General features: G+C 52.0%; 1 protein-coding gene, 1 long non-coding RNA gene and 1 other non-coding gene across 4 annotated transcripts; all 3 read left to right on the top strand.

Annotated features, from left to right (window-relative positions):
• The first annotated feature begins 1,124 nt into the window (after nucleotides 1-1,124).
• On the top strand, nucleotides 1,125-10,035 carry Efna3 (ephrin A3). 2 transcript variants are annotated; one of them, NM_001427478.1, is made up of 5 exons: nucleotides 1,125-1,358; nucleotides 7,164-7,453; nucleotides 7,799-7,864; nucleotides 8,049-8,126; nucleotides 8,357-10,035. In NM_001427478.1, the coding sequence occupies exons 1-5, from the start codon at nucleotides 1,231-1,233 to the stop codon at nucleotides 8,485-8,487; spliced, it is 693 nt and encodes a 230-aa protein (NP_001414407.1). In that variant the 5' UTR covers nucleotides 1,125-1,230; the 3' UTR covers nucleotides 8,488-10,035. The 2 variants fall into 2 exon arrangements, with proteins under 2 accessions (NP_001414407.1, XP_038959690.1); XM_039103762.2 differs by lacking the exon at nucleotides 8,049-8,126 and having other exon boundaries at nucleotides 1,132-1,358; nucleotides 8,357-9,449.
• An 8,836-nt stretch (nucleotides 10,036-18,871) lies between these two features.
• Nucleotides 18,872-22,748, top strand: LOC103691619 (uncharacterized). The gene is made up of 3 exons (XR_591201.4): nucleotides 18,872-19,703; nucleotides 21,597-21,782; nucleotides 21,902-22,748. It is a non-coding gene; the product is annotated as an uncharacterized LOC103691619 (long non-coding RNA).
• Nucleotides 22,209-22,289, top strand: Trnav-aac41 (transfer RNA valine (anticodon AAC) 41). The gene has a single exon. It is a non-coding gene; the product is annotated as a tRNA-Val (tRNA).
• Nucleotides 22,749-23,138: the final 390 nt, after the last annotated feature.

Here is a 23,138-nt window from a genome sequence, read left to right as displayed (position 1 = left end):
CTATAGGCCTCTGTTTCTACCAATTTCTTCTTTCTAGGCACCTTGTGTGCCTATATTGGACTGTGTGTCAAGCATTCATTGGTTCCTGCTTCTGGGTATGTATACCTTAATTTTTTTTTTTTTGTCCCATCCCTGTGTGCATGTCATCTTTGTGCCTACATGTCCCCAGGAAGCCCTAGGAGGACAATTGCTGTGGCAAGTGCTGGAATATAAGGTGCCCTCTGTCCTTAGAGAAAGCATCTGTGGAAGCAGGAATGAGCATGCCTAAGGACATCACTGAGGGAATCGGAGGCAGTCAGGGGCCCTTTGTGGGCTTGCCAAGAAGACTACTCCATTCCTGCTCGGCTCCAACTGGCTCCTGCCTTGACAACTCACCACTACCACCAAATACCTTTGCCCTGGATTACCATAGAAGGGTTTTGGTTTTTTTTTTTTTTTTTTTTTTTTTTTGAAACAGGGAACAGGGTCTCACTATGTAACCCTGCCTGGCCTGGAACTTGCTACACAGACCTACATAGGTGCCTTCGAACGCACAGAGATCTACCTGTCTCTGCTTCTAGAGTGCCAGGATTAAAGGGGTGTAGCTACTATCCCCAGCCCCTAAAAGGTGAGCTACTCTGCTTTGGCTTCAAGAAAAACAAGCCTTCATGCCCAGAGAGGGCCAGCCAGTCGTCAGGCAGCCAGCGGTTAGCTCCTGGAGCCACCTGAGGGCTTCCCCATCTTGTGTCCATTTAACTCCTTGCACACATGGAAAGGGGGTGGAGGAAGGAGAGGTTCAACTTCGTTTAGATATTGGTCTAGTCCTTCTTACTCCAGACGTAGACCTTCGCTCCTCAACACTCCCATAGTCCATGGAGAAAGGTGTAGATCTATACAAGATGTATGTCCAGGTCTTGGCTTCCAAATTCTTCTGTGAACTCCAGCCTGGGGGAGCTAAAGACGCAAGCTGCTGCAGCAAATCACCTAGGAGAGAGGAGAGACGCGTTGTTCCTAAAGGGGCTACACAGTATGGGTCGCCCACGCGCGGCGCGCTCTGGGCTCAAGTGGGGCGGAGCCCCGCGTGAGCGCGCCAGGGGCGGGGCTTCGGGGGCGCGCCCAGAAGGGCGGAGGGAAGGATTGTGGGCGTGACTAAGGTTGGGGGCTGGCAGCGGCGGCAGCAGGGAGCTGGGAAGCTGAGAAGCCGGGAGCGCGGGGCTCAGTCGGGGGGCGGCGGCGGCGGCGGCTCCGGGGATGGCGGCGGCTCCGCTGCTGCTGCTGCTGCTGCTCGTGCCCGTGCCGCTGCTGCCGCTGCTGGCCCAGGGGCCTGGGGGCGCGCTGGGAAACCGGCATGCGGTATACTGGAACAGCTCCAACCAGCAGTGAGTCGGGGACCCGGAGAACCCGTGCGTCCCGCGTCAGTGATGGGGGAGCTGGTGGGCCCGAGAAGTCCTAGGGGAACCTGGCGGCAGTCCTGGGAGACAGGCTTGGTGCCGAGAGGCGAGGAAGAGGGGACGCACTACGTGGGCGTCTGTGAAACTCGGGGTGTCTGAGAGAAGCTGTTGGGGCATAGTAAAGAGCGCTCTAGCCGTGCGGAGGAGGCTGTTGGGGGTCCCTAACCCCATCTTGGTTTCTCGCCTCTGGAATAGTGTTCTCTGTCCCGTAGTCTCCCCCACAATCCACGCTCTTGTGGGCTAGGTTGAAGTCTGAGTACCGGTGTGCTGGGGATAGGCCGCTGCATTTGGGAGCTGAAGGATGACCTGTTTTCAGCCTATAGATGTTGATGGGGCTCTGCTTAAGACTCTTGGTTTTAAAAGTGGGGTTCGGCATTAAGGCAGGAACTCCGATTCGCCGCCTCCTCAGAACGAAGGGGAATGGGTTGCTCTGGTTGTGTGAATAAGCCCTGCTAGGGTGAGCCGGGGCAGGGTCGAGAAGTTGGGGGGCCCTGGGAACGCAGGGTACTGGTGAGAAGGAAGAAGGCAGAGATGTCGGCATGTCACACACACACACACACACACACACACACACACGCACTGAGGGTAGGGACGGCGTATGGCACTGAGTGTGAACGGGCGTGCGCGGCTGTCAGTGTGCGTGTGTCTGTGTGTGATTTGTGTGTCTGCGTCGGCGACCGTCTAGGGGTGGGAGCGGGCGGCAGGTCGGGGAGGGGGCTGCGGTCGGTGTCCGCGTGGCCAGTCTTGTCTGGGCTAGGGTGGCTCTTGGCGCCGCCGCGGTCTGGGCGGGTGTCAGGGCGGCCGTGTGGTTTCCTCCGGTGTGTGGCGCGGCGGCCCGGTGCCGGCTGCCGGACCGGGCCATCATTCTGCACAGTCCTTGCTGCCCTTGTCTTCTCCCTGCCGAGCGGTCGTGTGTATCACTCTGGCCACCCTGGTGTATTGGTAGGGGGATCCCTGGGGACACGGGGATCACTGTCACACCTGCCCGGGCGGTGGCGGCAGCTTTGCTTCTGACTCTCCGCCCTGGGGGCCGGCTAGGGAACAAATGGTGAGACCCCAGGGGAGGGGACCTGAAGGGCCTCGACCACGACCCCCAACCTTCCGGGGGAGGGGCTCCTGCTTGCTGCTCTGCTCTTTGTTGTTTGGGGCTCTGCGCCTCCCCCTCTTTCTCCTCGCGCCCAGAGTGTCAGACTGGGGGTGGGGATGAGCTAATGACGCCCCCCTTTCGCTTCCCATGGAAACCTCGGGGGTGGGGTTGCAGCCCCTCCCCCCCGGAGCGGGACTCCATCCTCCCCGGGGGGCCCTGAGGGCTGACTACCCTCCTGTATCTATCTTCCTCATTCCCCCCACCCCCTAAGATTTACACGTCCGACCCCCGCCCCGCTACAGTCTGGCACGAGCAGAGAGCTCGCAGGTGAGAGACCCTGGGTTCCCCGCCACCCTTGGGGAACCCCACTGCTCATAGCATGCCAGAGCCTAGGGGGTGTGGAAATAGCCTTGAGGGGAGCGTTGATCAGGTTCCCCTCCCCCGCATACACCTGGGCGCAGGTGAAAGCTCCGGAACGGGATGGGAGAGCCTGGTTCCCAGAACCTCCTTTCGCCCTCTCCACTCCGGTGTGGGCAGGGACCGACGGAGGTAGGAGGCGGCGCACACCGGACCAGGAGGCCGCTGCCGCCCCCGCCCCGCTTCCCGGGCCTTTGTTGCCGCTGCGCCCGGGCTCCCCAGCTCTCTCACTGCGGCATCCGCGGCCCCATAAATCGTGAGAGCGACGTGCTCCAGAGCCGGGAGTGGAGAGGGCCGGGGAGCTGGGGGCGGGGCCGGACTGAGCCACAGGCTCCCAGGCCCCCCCCCATAGTCACGTGATCTACGCTCCTGGCTCCCACCTCCCATCACGTGTAGAGGGTCTCTGCCCCCTGGGGTCACGTGGGGAGGGTCTGCGACCCCGCCTCTTGGGGTCACGTGGGAGGGTGCTGGTGGGACACGTGCAGTAGCCTCCTTTGACAGACCTGCAGTAGCCTCCTCCGACAGACCTAGGGCGGGTTGTTCTGCCCTAGCTACCTAGCCATCACCCCTTGCCCCATTCAGCCCATTGAGTTAGTCCCTGGGAATAAGCGAGACCTTTCCCTAACCTGGCCCAGAAACTAGGTCGCGGTGGGAGCAACCTCATTGGAGGGAGTGATGAGAGTGTGAAGTCGGGGGTCTCCTGAGTCGGGGACTGAATGGGGGCGGTGTTGAGGGCCAAATTGTCTATCTCCCTTGCCAGCGCTTCATTTCTGTAAACTAAAACGAAGGTGTTGGTACTCTCTCAAGAGCATCTTTTTCTCGTGCTCTCCTTACCTATCTAGGAAACGTTGCTGCTGATGATCACTTTCATTCACACATTCATTCAACAAATATTTATTGAGACCTCTGCTTCGTCCGTGGTGGTCTGTTTTCATCTGCTCGCCAGTGTGTCCAGATGTCTCTGCGCTGTCTCCTCTGCTGTGGGCCTCCCTGGATCTGATGCTGACTCTTTGCCGTCCCCCCCCCCCCATTCATTTCCTCCCTCTCCCAGTTTCTGGCTCTCTCTCTCTCTCTCTCTCTCTCTCTCTCTCTCTCTCTCTCTCTCTCTCTCTCTCCTCTCTCTGTGCCTCCCTCCCTTTCCCCTTTCGGGCGAATCCGTCTGTGTTCGCCTCCCCTCTGTATATGGCAGAGTCTTTCCATCTCTGCGTGTCTCGCTTTCGGCGGGTCCTCGCTCTTCTCCGCCGCTGCAGATCAATAAACCTCCGCCGCCGCTGCTGTCGCTACTGTCGCAGGGTCGAGGGGCGGGGGTGACCGGCGCGCTGCTGCTCCTCAAGGCCGGAGCTGCCGGGGCGCGGGGGTGTCAGTGTGCAAGCGCCGCCCTGGGAGCGTTCCCGCCGCCGCCGCTGCCCACCCCCACCCCCCAGCTTTGGCGCGCGGACTCCACGCCGCGCACACGTGGTCGGGCCTCGCCTGCTGGAGCGGGCGGCGCGCAGCCTCGGGGGCGCGCACTAGAAGGGAAGAACCTAGTCTCTGCGTTTTTCTCCACTCCCTGAACTCTACATCTTGGCTTCTAAAGCCGAGGATAGGGGTTTAACAAGTTTAGAATCTCATGGGAACCTTCCCTTCTCCCGGGTCTTGTTAGGCACCCTGTTTACCTGCCCCTAATTGCCCCAGGGGGAGACGTTTGCTCCTTCTCCGCTCCCCCATCTCCGAACCGTACCCCCCGCGGACACTGAAAGCTGAAGGCTGAGTTCTGCGGACCTAGGAAGCAGGGGCGCTGTTGATGTGGGAAGAGTTGGGATGCACCGGGTCGTTGCAAGCCGGGTGGGACCAAGTAAGCCCTGTAGAAGAGCAGTGAGGACGCCTTTCTGCGGAGAAGTGGGAGGCAACAAGGGGATGAAATGGAGGGAAGAATGGAAACTCCCTGAAGGAACTGCGCACACAGTCCCCAGATGCTGGCCCACCACACGCTGAGCATAGGAGGGGGTTAACCCTGGAGGCGTGGTTAGCAGCTGGGGCCTATGTGCATGTCCCTGAACTGCTAAGGCTAAGTAGGATGACAGATTCTATTAAAGAGGTTGTGCCTAACAGACAGGTCGGGTCTCCTAGGAGTTATGATTTGGGATTTTTGGCACCCAGCCTTCTGCTCTCTCCACCAGATACCAACTGGATACAACTAACTTCCCAGCAGGTTTTGAGCCACATGAACACATGGCCACGTTGGAGGGGGATTAATTTCTGGGGCTTTTCTGCCATCGATGACAGGGATAGGTAAACAACCACCACTATATACCCAGCTCACCCTCTTGAGGAAACTGAGGCACCACCTGTAGGAATATCTCTGGAGTTGGCTTAAAATCCACTGTACTGGGGTGTGTGGTTGGAGGGGTAGGGCAGCTGTAGGGAGGAGCTGCTTCAAAATCAAACCGGATACATGGGGGAGGCCAAGGGAACAAGGCCCCAGGGTAACTGTGGGGCTGCCCCAGGCCTGGCACCTTGTGCTGGCTGGCTGGTGGCCCCCTCCCCAGGTCCTTAGGGAAGGAACAGAGATGATGGTTTGGGATGGACATAAAATGCATGGGTGGTGCCTGGGAGCAGCCGGGCCTTGTCTAACCCGTTTTCCTGCTCCCAGCACCCTGGCGAGACTCCTGCCCACCTGAGTGCCAGGGACAGGGAGGGGCCCGAGTGACCCATCACTCCCATGGGAACCAAGTGGGACTGGTGGCATTCCTGATGACTCAAGAAGGCTGTGCCCGTTCTTACTAGAGAGTCCAAACACCAGCTGTTACCCATCTGCCTCGTTGCTAGTCTTGGGGACCGGGCAGCACAAGTATAGCCAATGACATTGGGTAATGTCAGAGAGGACCCTCAAGGCCTCATCCTGTCTAGAGACCTCCACACTCATTTCCCTAATGTGTCTAATTACTGTTTGTGAAACAAGGTACTGCTTGGTGACATGGACAGCCAGTTCTTTCCCTCAGTGAGTTCTCAGGGCCTAGGGACCCCAACAGTTTAACATCTTACCAAGAGGCCCATGCTCTCCCGTGTCCTATAGTTCCATACCAACACGTGTGGTACTTGCCTTAAAGAAGTTAAAGAAGACTTCTACCCACTCCACACGTGTGCATTGAGCTGCCTCTGTCATCCCTATACCAGTCTATGCCACCACGAAGGAGCAGCACTTAGATGAGACTATCAGGCAGGCGAGGGCTCCAGGGGACCTGTCCCAGAGACTCCTTACTCTGCCCAGCATTACCGTGGTGGTGGTGGTGGCAGTGGCATCTAGGCGGAGAAAGGTGTGGAATGAAACAGAAGTCTTGGCACAAAGACAGGTAGAACCTGACGCTGAGCTCTTCAGCTCCCTGCTCTGTGTCAGGTTGTTGGGGACTTCATTGTTTATTGCCTCAGGATGGAGGTAAATGGGACTCAGAAGCACAAAGATAGAGGTCTTGCCATGTAGGAAATACAGGGGGAACCCCTAAGATTGTTGGGGCCAGCTAAAACTGGCATAGGGTTCGCACACATGCAATCTAGTTTTTCTGAGTGTCTGCCGCTTATGAGTGGGTGGTGGACATTTTTGTGTTTGTGCCATAGAACTTGTGCATGTATGTACACGAAGCCGCCATACATGTGTGTATGAGGGCAAGTCCTGTCGGACTGACCTGGAGGGTGGACCTGCAGCAGCAAGAAGGCATTCTGGGAGAAGTCATAGGCTTGGGTTCCAAGGAAGGGATCTCTCTACTTTCACCCTACCCTTCCATTCCTTCAGTCCCTCCTCCGGTCTGCTGAACTATGGGGAATGGACTGAGGAAATCCGGGCCTGGGGTCCCGGAGTCGTTGGGGCCTGTGCTGTTTCTGTGGCAACCAGAGCTAGCTTCCTTCTTTCCTCCGCCCCTCTCCCTCTCCTCTCTTAAGAGGTAGGCCAGGCTTCCTTGTGCTTTTGCTACCCTCTGGTGGCCACAAGTAGAAGGACAGTCCAAAAAGGCGAGGACACCCGGGACTGGAACACTGGACCGTGGGTTCAGAAATGGGTGAGAAAAGATTGTAGGAAAAGCCAAGAGAGTGTGGAGCTGAAGTTTTGAAGTTTTATGGTGTGTGTGTGTGTGTGTGTGTGTGTGTGTGTGTGTGTGTGTGTGTGTGTAGTGTTCTAATGAAGGTCTGCAGGGTGTTGACATGAAAAGCATTGGAGAATTGAAATTTCTTCTCTGACCCACTTCATTTGTCCACAGCCTGCGGCGCGAGGGCTACACGGTGCAAGTGAACGTGAACGACTATCTGGATATTTACTGTCCTCACTACAACAGCTCAGGGCCTGGCGGCGGGGCGGAGCAGTACGTACTATACATGGTGAACCTGAGCGGCTACCGCACCTGCAACGCCAGCCAAGGCTCCAAGCGCTGGGAATGCAACCGGCAGCACGCCTCGCACAGCCCCATCAAGTTCTCCGAGAAGTTCCAGCGCTACAGCGCCTTCTCGCTGGGCTATGAATTCCATGCCGGCCAAGAATACTACTATATCTGTGAGTGCTGCGTCCTCCGTCTTCTGAATGACAGGGTGGAGACCCGGGGATCCTGGGCCAGACGTTGTAGTGGTCACCAGGGAAAGGCTTCAGCGGTTCAGTTCTGAGAAGTTGTGAGGCTGGGGGCTGGGGGCGGGCGGGTTGGTGACAGTCCCAAATTAGGCTGCATAGTATTTCTGTTGGGTTGGGTTGGCTACGAAGTCATGGTGACCAATGCCCAAAGAAAGGTTGGAACAGTTACTCGGGGAGCAGCCGGATGCGGGAATTTGGAGGGGGATGAGAGTCTGTTAAGACTGCAAGGGCACCAAGTGAGTGAAAGCAACTCAGGCCCAGTCTCCTCCCCAGCCACGCCCACTCACAACCTGCATTGGAAGTGTCTGAGGATGAAGGTGTTCGTCTGCTGCGCCTCCAGTGAGTAGCGTCGGTTTCCAACCATGTCCGCATCCTTGCCTCCCTGCTTTGGGGCTCCCTTGGCTTCCTGGGGCTGGGGGCGGAGGGCACAGGCGATCGGGATAGCTCCCCAGCTGTAGCAGGGGGAGGGGGTCCTGGCCCTGACTTTCCCCTCCTCTCTCCCCACCCGCACCCCACCCCGCAGCATCGCACTCCGGGGAGAAGCCGGTCCCCACTCTCCCCCAGTTCACCATGGGCCCCAATGTGAAGATCAACGTGTTGGGTGAGTCTGCGCAGCGCCCTCTGGTGGCCACTGCTGGAATCGCAGCCCCCTTCCCAGTGCCTGCTCTTTTTTTCCGCATGCCTTCCCTTGGGGCTCGAGCCCTTCCTGTCCCTCCCCCCGTGGGTGGTCACATCTCTGGCTCCACTGCTGCTGCTGCTGCCGCCGCCGCGTGCCCCCCGCCCAAGCGCACAGCCCAGCCCTTACCAGTGCACCTATTTATCTTTCCACAGAAGACTTTGAGGGAGAGAATCCCCAGGTGCCCAAGCTTGAGAAGAGCATCAGTGGAACCAGCCCCAAGCGGGAACACCTGCCTCTGGCCGTGGGCATCGCCTTCTTCCTCATGACGCTCTTGGCCTCCTAGTTCTGCCCCTTCCTATGACAGAGAGAGGTGGGGCAGGGCTGAGAAGGAGCAGGGAGCCAGCTGTGGGGCCTACATCCTTCTGCTCATGGTTGGGAGTGGGGTCTGCACTGTACACTATCTGTGCCTGCCCTCTTTGCCCACACTCTCTAGGACAAGCACCATGGTGGATCAGGCACAGGGACAGCCACAGGTCCCAGGTGGCCTGTGGCTTTGGTAATGTGTGGTACCAAACCTGGGGGCTATAAAGGCAGTGCTCAGGACTCCCTGGCCCCTGGTACCTTTTCCTGACCCTCAGTGCCCTCCCTCTTTGTCCGCTAAGAGACAGATATGCCCCAGAGAGAACAAATGAAGCATGGGAGATGCCCCCTGTCACTCTCTTCTGGGGCAGAACGTGGGGAGGGGGACTAGATGGGTGAGGGGTGGAGCCTCGGGCTGCCCCTTCCCCTGTTTACAGCAATAAGCATGTCCTCCTCCCTCCACTCCCACATAGAGGACTGTGGTTTGGATTGAATCCAAGTTTACAAATAGACACCCCTGGGGGGGGGCAGGCAGCGGACAGGGGTGGGCATTGGGGTGCCAGACAGGCATGTACAGACTCTATATCTCTATATATAATGTACAGACAGACAGAGTCCCTTCCCCTTCTTAACCTTCACCTTTCTTGACTTCCCCTTCCATAGTCAGACCCCTTCCCCACCAGGTTAGGCCCCCCTTGGGACCCCCCTGGCCCCTCTTTTGTCTTCTGTGAAGACAGGACCTATGCAACGCACAGACACTTTTGGAGACCGTAACAACAACGCCCCCTCCCTTCCAGCCCTGAGCCTGGAACCAACTCCCAGGACCTTGCCCTGCCCACCCTCTGGTCCCCACCCATCCTGGGCCTTTTTCAAGTGCTTTGGCTGTGACTTTCATACTCTGCTCTTAGTCTAAAAAAAAAAAAAATAAACTGGAGATAAAAATAACTGAGTGTGTGTGGTTTCAAGGGGCTATGTCCCTCTGTTTCACTGGCTGAACCCTGTAGGGCTCAGGTCCTGGGCGAGCAGGCATTCTAGGTTAGAGTCCATGGAGTGCTGGCTCTGGGGTCCAGTTCTGTGTGGAGAGAGGGACAGAGCTTCAAGTTGAGCCTGGGTGATTTGGGGCAGGTTCCTTTACCTTTCTAGGCTCAGGCTTCCCGCAGGGAGAGCGGTGTGAGTACCCATTTCCCAGAGTTAAGGCTCAGACTGGTGTGCTCTATGCTGTAGTCAGAAGCTTTTGGCTGGGTCCAAGGATTTCAGGGGATTTGTGAACCTAGATAGGAAAAAAAAAGTTACATCGTTATTTTCACTCACCTGTGACAAATTTAACATTCCCTATGTACTTGGGCAACCGGCCACAATAGCATTAACAGTATGTGTGACTTTGTAGCCAACGGAAATCCCAGATGTTTTCAAACCTGCTTTATATCTCAGAATATCACTTATGTGTCACTACTTTGAAATGATCATAGTTGTTAGACTTTACTTGTTTTTAACATGTTAATAAAGAAACATATATATTACATACCAAAAATGTAAATGTCTGTTAACTGTGTTTCAATATATAGCTGGGTTCCTTCGTGACACTTGGAGGTTTTATTCGTTTGAAAACCTGCTCCCTGCTGGGGCCTGGGCTCTACATAACCACAACACTGTATCAGGAGAGCGGAAAAGGACAGGTTATGCGTGGGACCATCAAAGGAGTTTCTCGGGGCAGGGGGGTCCGGGGAGGGACTTTCTCAGCCCAAGGGATCTTACCCCACCCTGCTTCTCTTACTGGTGCTGAGGACAGGCGATCCTAGGTAAGCATCTCTCAATGTGCTTCTGTGGCTATCGGTTGCACTGCGACAGCCCTAGCTAAGTATGGTGGTACATACCTATAATCTGAGCACTCAGTGGAGCTGAGGCAGGAGGACTGCTGCGAGTTCAAGGACAGGCTAGGCTCCTGAGCGAGACCCTGACTGAGGGTGCGCAGGCACTTGGTAAGTTTTTGCTATCACTTAACAAGCTTGGAGTGGGGCTGGGGATTTAGCTCAGTGGTAGAGCGCTTACCTAGGAAGCGCAAGGCCCTGGGTTCGGTCCCCAGCTCCAAAAAAAAAAAAAAAAAAAAAAAAAAGCGTTAAAAACAAGCTTGGAGTGGAGGACAGGCAGGAAAAGAACCTAGGGCAAACAGTGGACCAGTCTGACATTGCTGTACCAAGAGACAGGACAAGGGCAGCCATCTGGTTTTCCATGCTCCTGGTCGATATTCAGGGAACACCTGCCAAGTGCCAGCTACTGGTGGGACAAAGAAGACATTGTCCGGACTTTCAGACACAAAGATCTCCAGGTGCGGTGCTGTACTGTAATCCTGGTGCTTGGGAGACAGAGGTAAGAAGACAGAGTTCAAGGACAGTGTGGGCTATGTATGCTTTGTTAGAACACAACCAGGGCCAGTCCGATGGCTTCGTGGTAAATGACTTGTTATGAAGGTCTGATGACCAGCATTTGATCACAGAAGCCACATAAAGGCAGGAGGGAACTGTCAGAAGGTGTACTCTGCCTCCACATATACTCAAGTGCACGCAGGTGCACATGCACGCACACACACAACTGCACAACCATTAAAGTTCTTGTGCTGGCTAGTTTTATGTCAACTTGACACAGGCTGTAGTCATCTGAGAGGAGGGAATCTCAAATGAGAACCTCCATAAGTTCAGGCTGTAGTAAGGCATTTTTAAAATTAGTTATTGCTGGGGAAGGGTCCAGCCCATCATGAGTGGTGTTATCCCTGGGCTGGTGGTCCTGGGTTCTATAAGAGAGCAGGCTGAGCAAGCCATGAGGAGCAAGCCAATAAGCAGCACCCCTCCATGGTCTCTGCATCAGCTCCTGTCTTCAGATTCCTGCCCTGTTTGAGTTCCTGTCCTGACTTCCTTTGATGATGGACTATGATGTGGAAGTATAATCCAAAATAAGCCCTTTTCTCTGTCTTGTGTGTGTGTGTGTGTGTGTGTGTGTGTGTGTGTGTGTGTGTCTGTCTGTCTGTCTGTCTGTCTGTCTGTCTGTTTGTGGAGGCAGAGTTTTTCTTCATAGCATTGACTGTCCTGGAACTTGTTCTGTAGACCAGGGTGGCCTCAAACTCAGAAATCCTCATGCCTCTGCCTCCCAAGTACTGGGATTAAAGGCATGGGCTACACATTCATATTCTCTCTCTCTCTCTCTCTCTCTCTCTCTCTCTCTCTCTCTCGTGGTGCCAACTTGCCTTTTGATTATGGTGTTTCATCGAAATAATGATGACCCTAACTGAAACAGCTCCTATTTAATTCCATATCTGTTAGGGTGAACTGGCTAGTTTTATGACAACTTGACACGTAGTCATCAGAGAAGAGGGAACGTCAACTGAAAAAACACCTCCATACAATCAGGCCGTAGGGTATTTTCTTAAGTAGTAATTGATGGGAGGAGGCAGCCCATTGTGGGTGGCACCACCCCTAGGCTGGTGGTCCTGGGATCTATAAGAAAGGAGGCTGAAGAAGCCATGATGAGAAAGCCAGTTGGCAGTACCCCTCCATGGCCTGTGCATCAGCTCCCACCCCCAGGTTCTTGCCCTGACTTCTTCAGTGATGGACTATGTATGACACGGAAGCACAAGTCAAGTAGACCCTCACCTCAGGCCTGGAATCTGACCACAGCATCCCATCACAGCAATGGTAGTCCTAACTATGGTAGACTATCACAACACACACACACACACACACACACACACACACACACACACACACACACACAGAGTGAGCGGCAGGTGCAGTGTAGCATGATTAAATGCCAGGGGCGGTGGAAATAGCCAGGAAACCCCATTTTTACCTGGTCAGAGGAAGCCTGCTTCAGGGAGGAGTACACGGTGCTCTCTTGTGGAGCACGGAAGGCCTTGCAGACAGGAGATCACCCATGAGAGAACAGGGGTCAGCTGAAGATCCCTGAACTTTCTAGACCAGGCAAGGCTGGTGACTGGAATAGGGGGTGCTTGTGGTTTCAACACTTAGAATAAACGTCTCAGTCACCGTTCTATTGCTGTGAAGGGACACCATGACCAAGGCAACTCTCAAAAAAAGAAAGCACGTGGGTGTTGGTGGCTACTTACATAGGGTTAGTTAGTCTGCTATCGTCATGGTGGGGAGCACAGCAGCAGGCAGATGTGGAATTAAAGAAGTAACTGAGATCTACATCCTGATGCTCCGGGAGAAAGGGGGAGAGAGACAGGACCTGGAATGGATTTCTGAAACCTCAAAGACTCTCTTTCTCCAGCAAGGCACACCTCTTAGTCCTTCTAATCCTTTCAAACAGTTCAGCTCCCTGATGATGAGACATTCAAATATATGAGCCTGTAGGGACGTTCCCATTCAAACTATCACAGTAGGGCTTAGCAAGAGGTAAAGATGCTTGCCACCAAGCCTGATCACCTCCGGCTGATCCCTGAGTAGCACATGGGATAAGGAGAGGACGATATTCTGGAAGCTGGTCTCTCACCATACCCTGGACAAAACAAGTAAAAGAAAAACTTTTTTATTTCAAGACAGGGTTTCTTTGTGAAGACCTGGCTGTCCTAGAATTTGCTCCGTAGATCAAGCTGATCTTGAACTCAGAGACCCACCTGTGCTGGGATGAAAAGTGTGTACCACCACTGCCCAGCAACAAAATTTTTAAATATAGAAATAGTCCAAATATGAGGGGACTGTGGTTCGTGGGTAGTGAAGTAAACAAGGTTTTGTTTTCTCAGCCCTGTGGCTTCTTAGACCTTACTACTGTGGTAACACAAGTGTCTAATAAAATTATTTTTGTTGCTACTTAATGTTTATTTATCCTATGTATTTATCGTATATGAGTACACTGTAGCTGTCTTCAGATACACCAGAAGAAGGCCTCAGATCGCATTACAGATGGTTGTGAGCCACCATGTGGTTGCTGGGAATTGAACTCAGGACCTCTGGAAGAGCAGTCGGTGCTCTTAACCTCTGAGCCATCTCTCCAGCCCTAGACCCTTCATTTTTACAGGAGGGACAGCCACAGGCATTCAGGTGTCTACCTCAGAGCCAGAACTAGAACTCTGCATACTGAATCTTCATCTTCTCTTCTGTCATACAGAGTCATCAGAGGGGAAAATGTCCACAGTCAACAAGGAATGACAAGAAGGAGGTGCCACTCCCTCAAAGACCCCTTTCCAGTTCCCTGACCCTCGGGCATGAGCATCCTCCCTCTCAGTCAGGAACTCTTCTAGTTCCTTTCTTTTGCTGTGACAACAACAACAAAACAAAACAAAGCGTCTGATAAAAAAGCAACTTAGGAAAGAAGGGTTTACTTCAGTCCGTCACAGCAGAGGTGCTGCTGTGACAGGAGGTGGAAGCCCCGGTCACATTACATCACACTCAAGCAGAGAGAAACCAAGTTTGAAGCCAAGAATCCCAGCACTCAGGAGGCAGAGGCAGGTGGAACTCTGTAAGTTCGAGGGTAGCCTGGTCTACAGAGTAAGTTCCAAAGCCAGTCAGGACTACATAGTAAAATTTCACTTTAAAAGAAGAAAAAGGTGATGGTGTACTTACATACATAATAAATAAATAAATAAATAAATAAATAAATAAATAAATAAATAAATAAGGCTGGAGAGATGGCTCAGTGGTTAAGAGCACCGTCTGCTCTTCCAGAGGTCCTGAGTTCAAATCCCAGCAACCACATGGTGGCTCACAATCATCTGTAATGAGATCTGATGCCCTCTTCTGGTGTTTCTGATGACAGCAACACTGTACTCATACATAACATAAATAAATCTTTAAATAAATAAATCAAAAAAATTATAAAAAAAAGAAAAGGGAAAGAAAGTCAGTAACAAAGAAAGAATAAGAAGAGAGAAATCAAGCATCTTGCTTCGTTGGTTTATTTATTTAAAGATTTATGTATCTTAGTACACTGTTGTTGTCCTCAGACACACCAGAAGAGGGCATCAACTCCCATTACAGATGGTTGTGAGCCACCATGTGGTTGCTGGGAATTGAACTCAGGACCTCTGGAAGAACAAGCAGTCAGTGCTCTTAACCGCTGAGCCACCTCCCCAGCCCTTGATTTATTTTTTTATTGTTTAAGACAAAGTCTCATTGTGTAGACCAGGCTGTCCTCGAACTCACAGTGGTCCATGTGCCTTTGTTTCCAGAGTGCTGGGACTAAAGATGTGTACCACCATAACCAGATTGTTTGCTACTTTTTTTTCTTTCTTTCTTTTTTTTCTTTTTCGGAGCTGGGGACTGAACCCAGGGCCTTGAGCGTGCTACTCTACCGCTGAGCTAAATCCCCAACCCTGTTTGCTACTCTTAATTAGCTTTCTGCTATCTTGCACTGTTCAGGACTCCCTGCCTTGGAAATGCCACCCACAATGAGCTGGGTCTTCCTACTTCAAGGAGTCATGACAACCCCATGCAGACATGCCCCAAGGCCAAGTTGATCGACCTGATACTTGATTAAGACTCTCTTCCCAGGAGATTCTGGGTTGCGTCTAGTTGGCAGTTAGAATTAACCAGCACAGGGCGTTGGTTGGGGATGGGCTCAGTACTTAGATAAACACAGGCCAGGGCCGTCCAGATGCTGTCCTAGGGCTTAGTCTTTGGCTAATTTTGCTGTGCCCATCCTTTTTTTTTTTTTTTTTCCGGAGCTGGGGACCGAACCCAGGGCCTTGAGCTTGCTAGGCAAGCACTCTACCACTGAGCTAAATCCCCAACCCCTGCTGTGCCCATCCTAAAGCACGGAGCTCTGAGGTAAGGCATTACCAAGCCAAGGAGCTGTCTGCACACTAGGAACGCAAGCTCCTGATGGGCAGGCAGTACCCTGAGAAGAGTCTTCCTCCTTCTTTATCTTCATATCAACACCAACAAGAGTCGCAAGTGAATCTCTCCCATTCAGCACTGCACTGCGTCACAGCCCCAAAACAAAGTTGGCATGGGCTGTGAGGCTTGGTTCGAAGTAGCCATGTTCTCTCCTGCGTGAGAGAGTATGCTCCGGCTCCAGGCAGCCAGAGAGATCATGGTTCTTTGCAACCCAGACCTGGGAACGGAGTCCTGCTGTTTGTGGCTGGATGCCCGACCAGAGCCTGAAGTTCTGCTTAATGTCCACCAGATGGCGGTACATCTAGCCTGAGGGCTCAGTCATGGTGGGCATAGAGCTTGAGAAGTGGGGTTTTTGTTGGTTTTAAGGTTTTTCTCCTCCTCGCCCCGATCCTCACCCTTCCTCTTCTGTCTCCTCCACCTTCTTTCTCTTTCTCCCTTCTCTTCCCTCCTCTTCCTCCTTTTTCTTTCATCTTCTCCTCTTTCTATTTCTTTCTTCTCCTCCTTCTGTTTGGGTTTGTTGTTGTCGTCGTCGTTGTCGTCATCGTTGTGGTTTGGTTTCTTTAGGTTTGGTTTTTTGGTGGTGGTGGTTATTTGTTTTGATACAAGGTAGTCCTGGTTGTCCTGGAACTAGCTATGTAGACCAGGTTGGTTTCAAACTCACAAGAGATCCACCAGCCCTCCCAAAACAGGATTAAAGGTGTGTGCCACCATCCGTTTTTGTTTGTTTGTTTTGTTCTGTTGTTGTTTTTTTCTTTTTTAAATTGAGAGAGTCTTGTGAATCCCAGGTAAATCTTTTTTTTTTTCTTTTTCTTCTTTTTTTCTTTTTTCTTTTTTTTCGGAGCTGGGGACCAAACCCAGGGCCTTGGCACTCTACCACTGAACTAAATTCCCAACACCACCCCCCCCCCCGGGTAAATCTTGAATTCACTATTCGTTATGGAGGACAGCCTGAATGAAATTCCTGTTCCCCCTGATCCTAAGTGTTGGGATCATAGGAATTACATGCCATGCCCAGGTTTTTATTTCTATTTATTTGTCTACCTATTTATTTACTTATTTATTTTGATTTTTCATGACAGGGTTTGTCTTTGTAGTCCTGGCTGTCCTGGAACTCTGTAGACCAGGCTGGCCTTGAACTCACAGAGAGTGCTGAGATTAAAAGTGTGTGCCACCACCCGATTCTTGTCCAGGTTTTTAAAATTATTTATATTTAATTTTGTGTGTATGAGTGTCTAGCTGCATATATGTATGTGATTCTGTGTGTGTGTATATGTGACTTTGTGTGTGTGTGAGAGAGACTCTGTGTATGTGTGTGTGTGTGAAACTCTGTGTTTGTGTATGTGACTCTGTGTGTGTGTATGTGACTCTGTGTGTGTATATGTGTGTGACTCTGTGTGTGTGACTTTCTATGTTTGTGTGTGTGTGACTCTGTGTGTGTATATGTGTGTGACTGTGTGTGTGTGACTTTCTCTGTTTGTGTGTGTGTGTGTGACTGTGTGTGTATCTGGACTTTCAGACAGCTATGAGACACCTTGTGGGTGCTCAGAACCAAATCCAGGTCCCCTGCAAATGTTCTTAACCAATGAGCCACTCTCCAGCTACAGCTTTCTTCCCCACCCCCAGTGTCTTGCTCTATACTTCAGGCTGGAAGTGATTTCTCTGCATAGCCTCCGGTGTGTGTGTGTGTGTGTGTGTGTGTGTGTGTGTGTGTGTGTGTGTTGAACAGAGTCTTATACTCTAGCCCACTGAACCATCACCTACTCCTGGATTGGGAAGGATTTGTGAACTATGAAAGGGTGAAGGGTGTCATGGAGGAGCAGGGGCAGGCTTGGGCCAGACCTGTCCAGTCTGGAGCTTCTCAGCCCCTGTATCTTATGCATCCTCTTCCCCCTCCTTCTCCCTTTTTCTCCCTCCCCTCTCCCCCTCTCCCAACACACACACACACACACACACACACACACACACACACACACACTGCTTTACTGCTTTTGTGGGAGCTGGGGAATCTCAATTGAATGTGGTGGTGACATCTGAGGCATCTGGGATGGGCACCAGCTGGAACCAAGAAACAAGGACTGCACTGAGAAGGAGCAGAGGACATGACTGAAGATGGAGGTGACTTTGGTGGGGCATAGGGGTTGGCATGGAGAACATGGGTGGGAGATATAGGGACACAGCCCTAGGACAAAAGACTGGGAGAGTGTGAGGCTGTCCCAAGGGAGGGCCCAGACCTGCTGGAGCCAGCTCAACCAAAGACTCTTCAGGAGCAGAGCAGCAGGGAAACCCTGTGCTATGGGTTTGCAACCTGATCTGGGAGTCCAGCTTCCTCTGGCCATCTCTGGTTGGCCAGTAGGGGCAGATATGGCTTCTCCCCTGGAGGGTCAATACCAATCTCTAGGCCTTCATCACAGCCAGCATCTGGCCCCCAGTAATTGTAGGGTTGTCAAGCCTGGCTATAAAGGCATGGTTAGGCCAGCTCAGGAACCAGGGAGAGCTAGGCTCCCTGCCCCTGAGAGGCTGGGATTGTCTAGGGAACACTCTGCTTAATCCCCATTCTAACTCTGCACACTTCAGCTCTCTCTTGCTCACAGAATCTCACAAGTGCACAACCCCCACCCAATCAAACTCACTGCTCAGTGGGGAAAATGGGGCGACAACCCTGAAGGGGCCTTAGAAAGGAAAACATGGGCTTGTTTACACAGCTGAGGTGCAAGGGACCTCACACTATGCCAGAGGGACTAACTAGCTCAGGTCCCCATAGGCAGACTCAGTGCCATAGACCACGGACATACCGCACACACAGGTGTGCCTGCTGGAGCCGCTTCCAACCGCAGCTACACACACAAAGGAAGGGGTTTAGGAGCAGCCCAAGTCACACTTCTATCCAGGGTCACACAGGGTGGCTGACACAGAAAATGGCACAGTTGTCCATACAGATCAGCTGACAGTCCCAACAAAACAAACAGTGTGGGGTGCCAACAAGGGCAGTGGCCAAATAAACGTCTGGGAAAGGGCAGAAAGGGAAGAGGGAGTATTGCAGCCGCATTCACATTCCTGGGATCTGCAGGGCACAGGCACAGCCACTCACAGGACACAAAAGCCACTCTGAGTGTGCACTCAGGCACAGTCACAAACCCGGGGTGGAGCTCCCAGCTTCTTCCCATATACTCAAGAGACACGGCCCAGGCCCTGCACCTTGGTGCCCACACACCTCCCCCCAGGGGCTGGAATCCTCCGCCTCCACACTGTTTTGCAGATAGAAAAGACAATGAAGGACTATCTGGAAGAATTTAGTCTGAGGTCAGAGAGACCTTTCTGCCCACACCACAGACAGACTTACCCAGACACACACACACACACACACACACACACACACACACACACACGCACGCACGCACGCACATCAAGACCTCGAGCCTCAGGGAAGGGCCTATGGAGACCGAACAGTGTCTGTCTCACCCACGTGGGGCTATGCCCATATCTGCCTACCTGGGTCCCACAAGGGACCATGAGGAAACAGCCCACGCAGATTCCCCTGACAGAGAAAGTTGATCCTGGTATTCCTTGGTACACTGAGGGCAGTCACTTAGATAGCTTCCAGGGGTGAGAAAAGAGAGGGACCCCCCACAAAGGCCCCCACAACAGGTCTTGAAAAGGGGACTTACTCCCTGAGTGTCAATCACCCCCACACGGACTGACTGGAGCTGCACTTTGGGTTTAGCTGGGCCTCTAGGTACAACTATGTAAGCTCAGCACTTGACAGTGGGGGGGGTCCAGTGTTCAGGGGTAGCCTCAGCTATACAGAGAGGGCAACTGGGATACAAGAGATTCCCTCTCAAAAGAAACAACGCACACCTTTGGATGTGGAACCCAGACTAGAGTGACTGTGTGGGTTGTCCGAGGTGGCTATGAGAAGGATCTGAGGCCTCGGGATGGTGGACAGCTTCCTAGTAGTGGGGAGGGCGCACCACAGGGGGACTGAACAGCCAAACTGAACCAAAGGGCAGAGCCTGTTCTTTCACAGTACCTACAGTCACAAAAGCATTCCCCCTCAGAGCAGAGCGGAGCACGCCCTTTTTACACAGAGTGCTTCTGTGAACAGCCTCCTTGAGCAAGAGGTTACCTCTCACTCCCTAAACCACCGCCACCTTGGTCCCACCCCGCCATGGCAGCACTGTTCCCAAGCTGCTGGAACTGTGAAAATGGAGTCCCCTGGAGATTCTCCCTTATCTGTGATGCCTTGTCTGTCAGGCAGCCTGTCTGCTGGGACCCACAGTTAATGAACCTCCTTCTTTGACCACTGACAGAGGAACCCCGACATCATCTAACAGTCTCTGAGATGTCCAGGTCTAAGGTGAGCAGAAGGTGCGCCCCCCACCCCGCACCCGCCCCACCCCACCCCACCCTGAAGCTCTTTGAGAGTTTTTTCTTTTTTTTTTTTTTTAAAGATTTACTTATTTTATGTATGTGAATACACTGTATGTGTCTTCAGACACCAGAAGAGGGCACCAGATCCCATTACAGATGGTTGTGAGCCACCATGTGGTTGCTGGGAATTGAACTCAGGACCTCTGGAAGAGCAGCCAGTGCTCTTAACCTCTGAGCCATCTCTCCAGCCCCTTGGAGGATTTTTTTAAAGAAACATTTCTTACAGTGCAAACCTGTCTCTGACTGATTGTTTCAGCCTTTAAACCTCTGGAAGTGCCTTTCTTCACTTCCTGTTCCAAAGGCACCAACACAGACTCCCGGCTCAATTGTCTCCTGTGCTGTTGGCTTCTGGAGAGGGGTCAGCTCCCGTCCTGTCTTCACACGGTGGGCTTGCTACTAAGTCTTTCCTCTTCCCTGGTTCTCAGCAGCTACAAAGGCAGCCTAAGGAAGGCAGAACCGAAAAAGCAGCCAGCGACCAGGGTGCTCAACCTGGCCCGATGCAACCTTTGTAAGCATTCACAAGCAGCCCTAGGACAGCAAGCGCATCTACACAGACAGAGGGGTGAATGCAAAATTTCAGTAGCCACGCTCCTTAGATTGACCCCGCACCAGCCTTTGGACATTTTGTTTCAGTGAATAAGAATGGAAATTATAGCTGGGGGGATTTAGCTCAGTGGTAGAGCGCTTGCCTAGCAAGCGCAAGGCCCTGGGTTGGGTCCCCAGCTCTGAAAAAAAAAAAAAAAAAAGGAAATTACTTTAATCCCAGCACCTTGGGGGGGGGCAGAGGCTGGTGGGTCTCTGCATTTGAGGCCAGTCTGGTCTGCAGAGTGAGTTCCAGGATGACCAAGGCTACACAGAGAAATCCTGACTTGAAAAAACAAAAAAAGAAACAAAAGAAAAGAAGAGAAAACAGAAATCATAAGCAAGGTGTGGTGACTGGCACACTGACACATGCACACACACACACACACCCCTATACCCTCAACACACAATTTCCTGGAAGTTGGTCATGGTGGCACACACAGCAATTAAGTCATAAAGGCATGTGGATCAGGAGTTCAGCCTCAACCTTGTCTCAAAACAAAACAGAAAAACAAATTAGGGCCAGCGGGGCTCAGAGGGTAAAGGGACTTGCCTGTCCCTGGAGTTTGATCCCTGGAACCCACATAATGGAAGGAGAAAAACAGCTCTCACAGATTGTCCTCTGACTTCATATGTGCACTTGCAAACACACACACACACACACACATACAATACATAAATAAATATTTAAAAAGATTAAAAGCCACCCCTCCTCACCCTGGCTCTGTAGCCACAGTAATCAGTAGCTTTATTGTATTTCTGTTTTATGGTGTTTATTTATTTTACGGGTATATTGCCTGCTTATATGTCTGTGCATCGTGTATGTGCCTAGTGCCCTCAGAGTCCAGACGAGGGCACGGGATCCCCTGGAACTGGAATTATAGACAGGTGTGAATTAACATTGCTGCTAGGAACCAAACCTGGGTCCTGTGCCAGAGCAGCCAGGGTTCTTAATCATCGAGCCTCCTTTTTACCTTTTTAAAAAATATTTCCCAGATCTGCCTGAGCGACAGCTTCAGTGACCCGTCTCTCTGCGTCCTGTGACACCTATGGGGTTACAAACACAGCCCAGTGCACTCTGCTTTGTATGTGGGTGCAGGGATCCAGCCCGCTTCTCATGCTTGCTGGACAGCACCTCACCTACCGAGCCATCTCCTGGGCCTCTCCAGGGGTATTTAAATGTTAAGTTTGTGCTGGGACAGGGCTCAGCACCTGACAGTTCACATTGCTCCCACAGATGACTCAAAGGCTTGGTTCCCGCCACCCATACTGGGCAGCTCAGGACTCGAGGAACAGCAGTTCCAGCGGCGTCTGGCATCTCCTTCACTGCCATCGACACTCATGTGCACACACACTCCTACAGAAACACACGAGGCATACGATAAACAAAGTAAACCTTTAAAACCCCACATTAAGTTCTACTGTAAGTATAAATTCCTAACAGTTAGCTTCAGGGACTGGGAGAGTTACGAGGGTTTGGTTTTGTTTAATTAATTAATGTTTTTGTTTGGTTATTTGTTTTGCTCATTTGTTTCAAAACAGGGTTTCTCTATGTAGTCCTGGCTGTCCTGGAACTCCCTCTGTAAACCAGGCTGGCCTTGAACTCAGAGATCCTTGAGTGCTTGGAGCAAGGCATGTGCCACGGTACTCCACTGCCAGGCTTGCTGGCTTGTTTCCAGACAGAGTCTCTCTATGTAGCTCTGGTTGGCCTTGAACTCCAAACTGGTCTCCAACTCCCTCCACCTGCCTTCGCTTCCCAAACGCCTGGACCAATGGCATATGCTACTATGCCCAGCCCATAGGTTATCTTCAAGAGCTCTTTGTTATTTTCCTTTTAAAACAATGGATCTTCGGGGTTGGGGATTTAGCTCAGTGGTAGAGCGCTTGCCTAACAAGCACAAGGCCCTGGGTTCAGTCCCCAGCTCCGAAAAAAAGAACAAAACAAAACCTTGGATCTTCATTGGATGTGTGCTGTGAATAGATTAACGATATGTGTAAAGGACTCTAGCAGTGTTCCTGAAACCGTACCACTCAAGCGCAAAGTGCAAGTCAAATTTTTTTTTTCGGAGCTGGGGACCGAACCCAGGGCCTTGTGCTTGCTAGGCAAGAGCTCTACCACTGAGCTAAATCCCCAACCCCTCAAGTCAAATTTTATATTAAGATTTTAACCACAATGGGGCTGGAGAGATGGCTCAGAGGTTAAGAGCGCTGACTGCTCTTCCAGAGGTCCTGAGTTCAATTCCCAGCAACCACATGGTGGCTCACAAGCATCTGTCATGGGATCTGATGCCCTCTTCTGGTGTGTCCGAAGACAGCTACAGTGTACTCATATACATAAAATTTCTTAAAAGTTTAAAAATGAATAAATAAAAATAAAAATTAACTTCAACTTTACAACTACTTTTCACTTAAAAACATGATATAGCTTCATGAAGACTTACTTTTAAAAAGAACTGGGTGTATTTGTGTTTTCCTGCATGTATGTGTATGTGCTGCATATGTCTGGTGCCTTCAGAAGCCAGAAAATGTTGTTGAATCCCTGGAACTGGAGTTACAGATCGTTATGAACTATCATGTGGGTGGTCAGAATCAAAACCAGGTCCTTTGTAAGAGCAGCAAGTGCTCTAACCACTGAGCTGTCTCTCCAGCCCACGTAGGCTTCTGTGCAGTGCATCGGAAGTAGCTCCTGCCCTAGGGGATCTGACTCCCTCGCATACTTGACAGTCATTAATTAATGACACAGTAGGCTAGAATTATTTTAATATTTATTAATTTATTT

The sequence above is a fragment of the Rattus norvegicus genome, chromosome 2, assembly GCF_036323735.1.
Source record: "Rattus norvegicus strain BN/NHsdMcwi chromosome 2, GRCr8, whole genome shotgun sequence".
Taxonomy (NCBI): Eukaryota; Metazoa; Chordata; class Mammalia; order Rodentia; family Muridae; genus Rattus; species Rattus norvegicus.
This window is presented reverse-complemented; position numbering and strand designations above follow the sequence as displayed.

What these genes read in the sequence shown, in the direction of transcription:
- Efna3 (NM_001427478.1), top strand. Translation starts at nt 1,231, where the DNA reads ATGGCGGCGGCTCCGCTGCTGCTGCTGCTGCTGCTCGTGCCCGTGCCG. An exon ending in GTTCGTCTGCTGCGCCTCCA is followed by an intron (nt 7,865 to 8,048) that starts GTGAGTAGCGTC and finishes CCCACCCCGCAG; the next exon opens with CATCGCACTCCGGGGAGAAG. An exon ending in TGTGAAGATCAACGTGTTGG is followed by an intron (nt 8,127 to 8,356) that starts GTGAGTCTGCGC and finishes ATCTTTCCACAG; the next exon opens with AAGACTTTGAGGGAGAGAAT.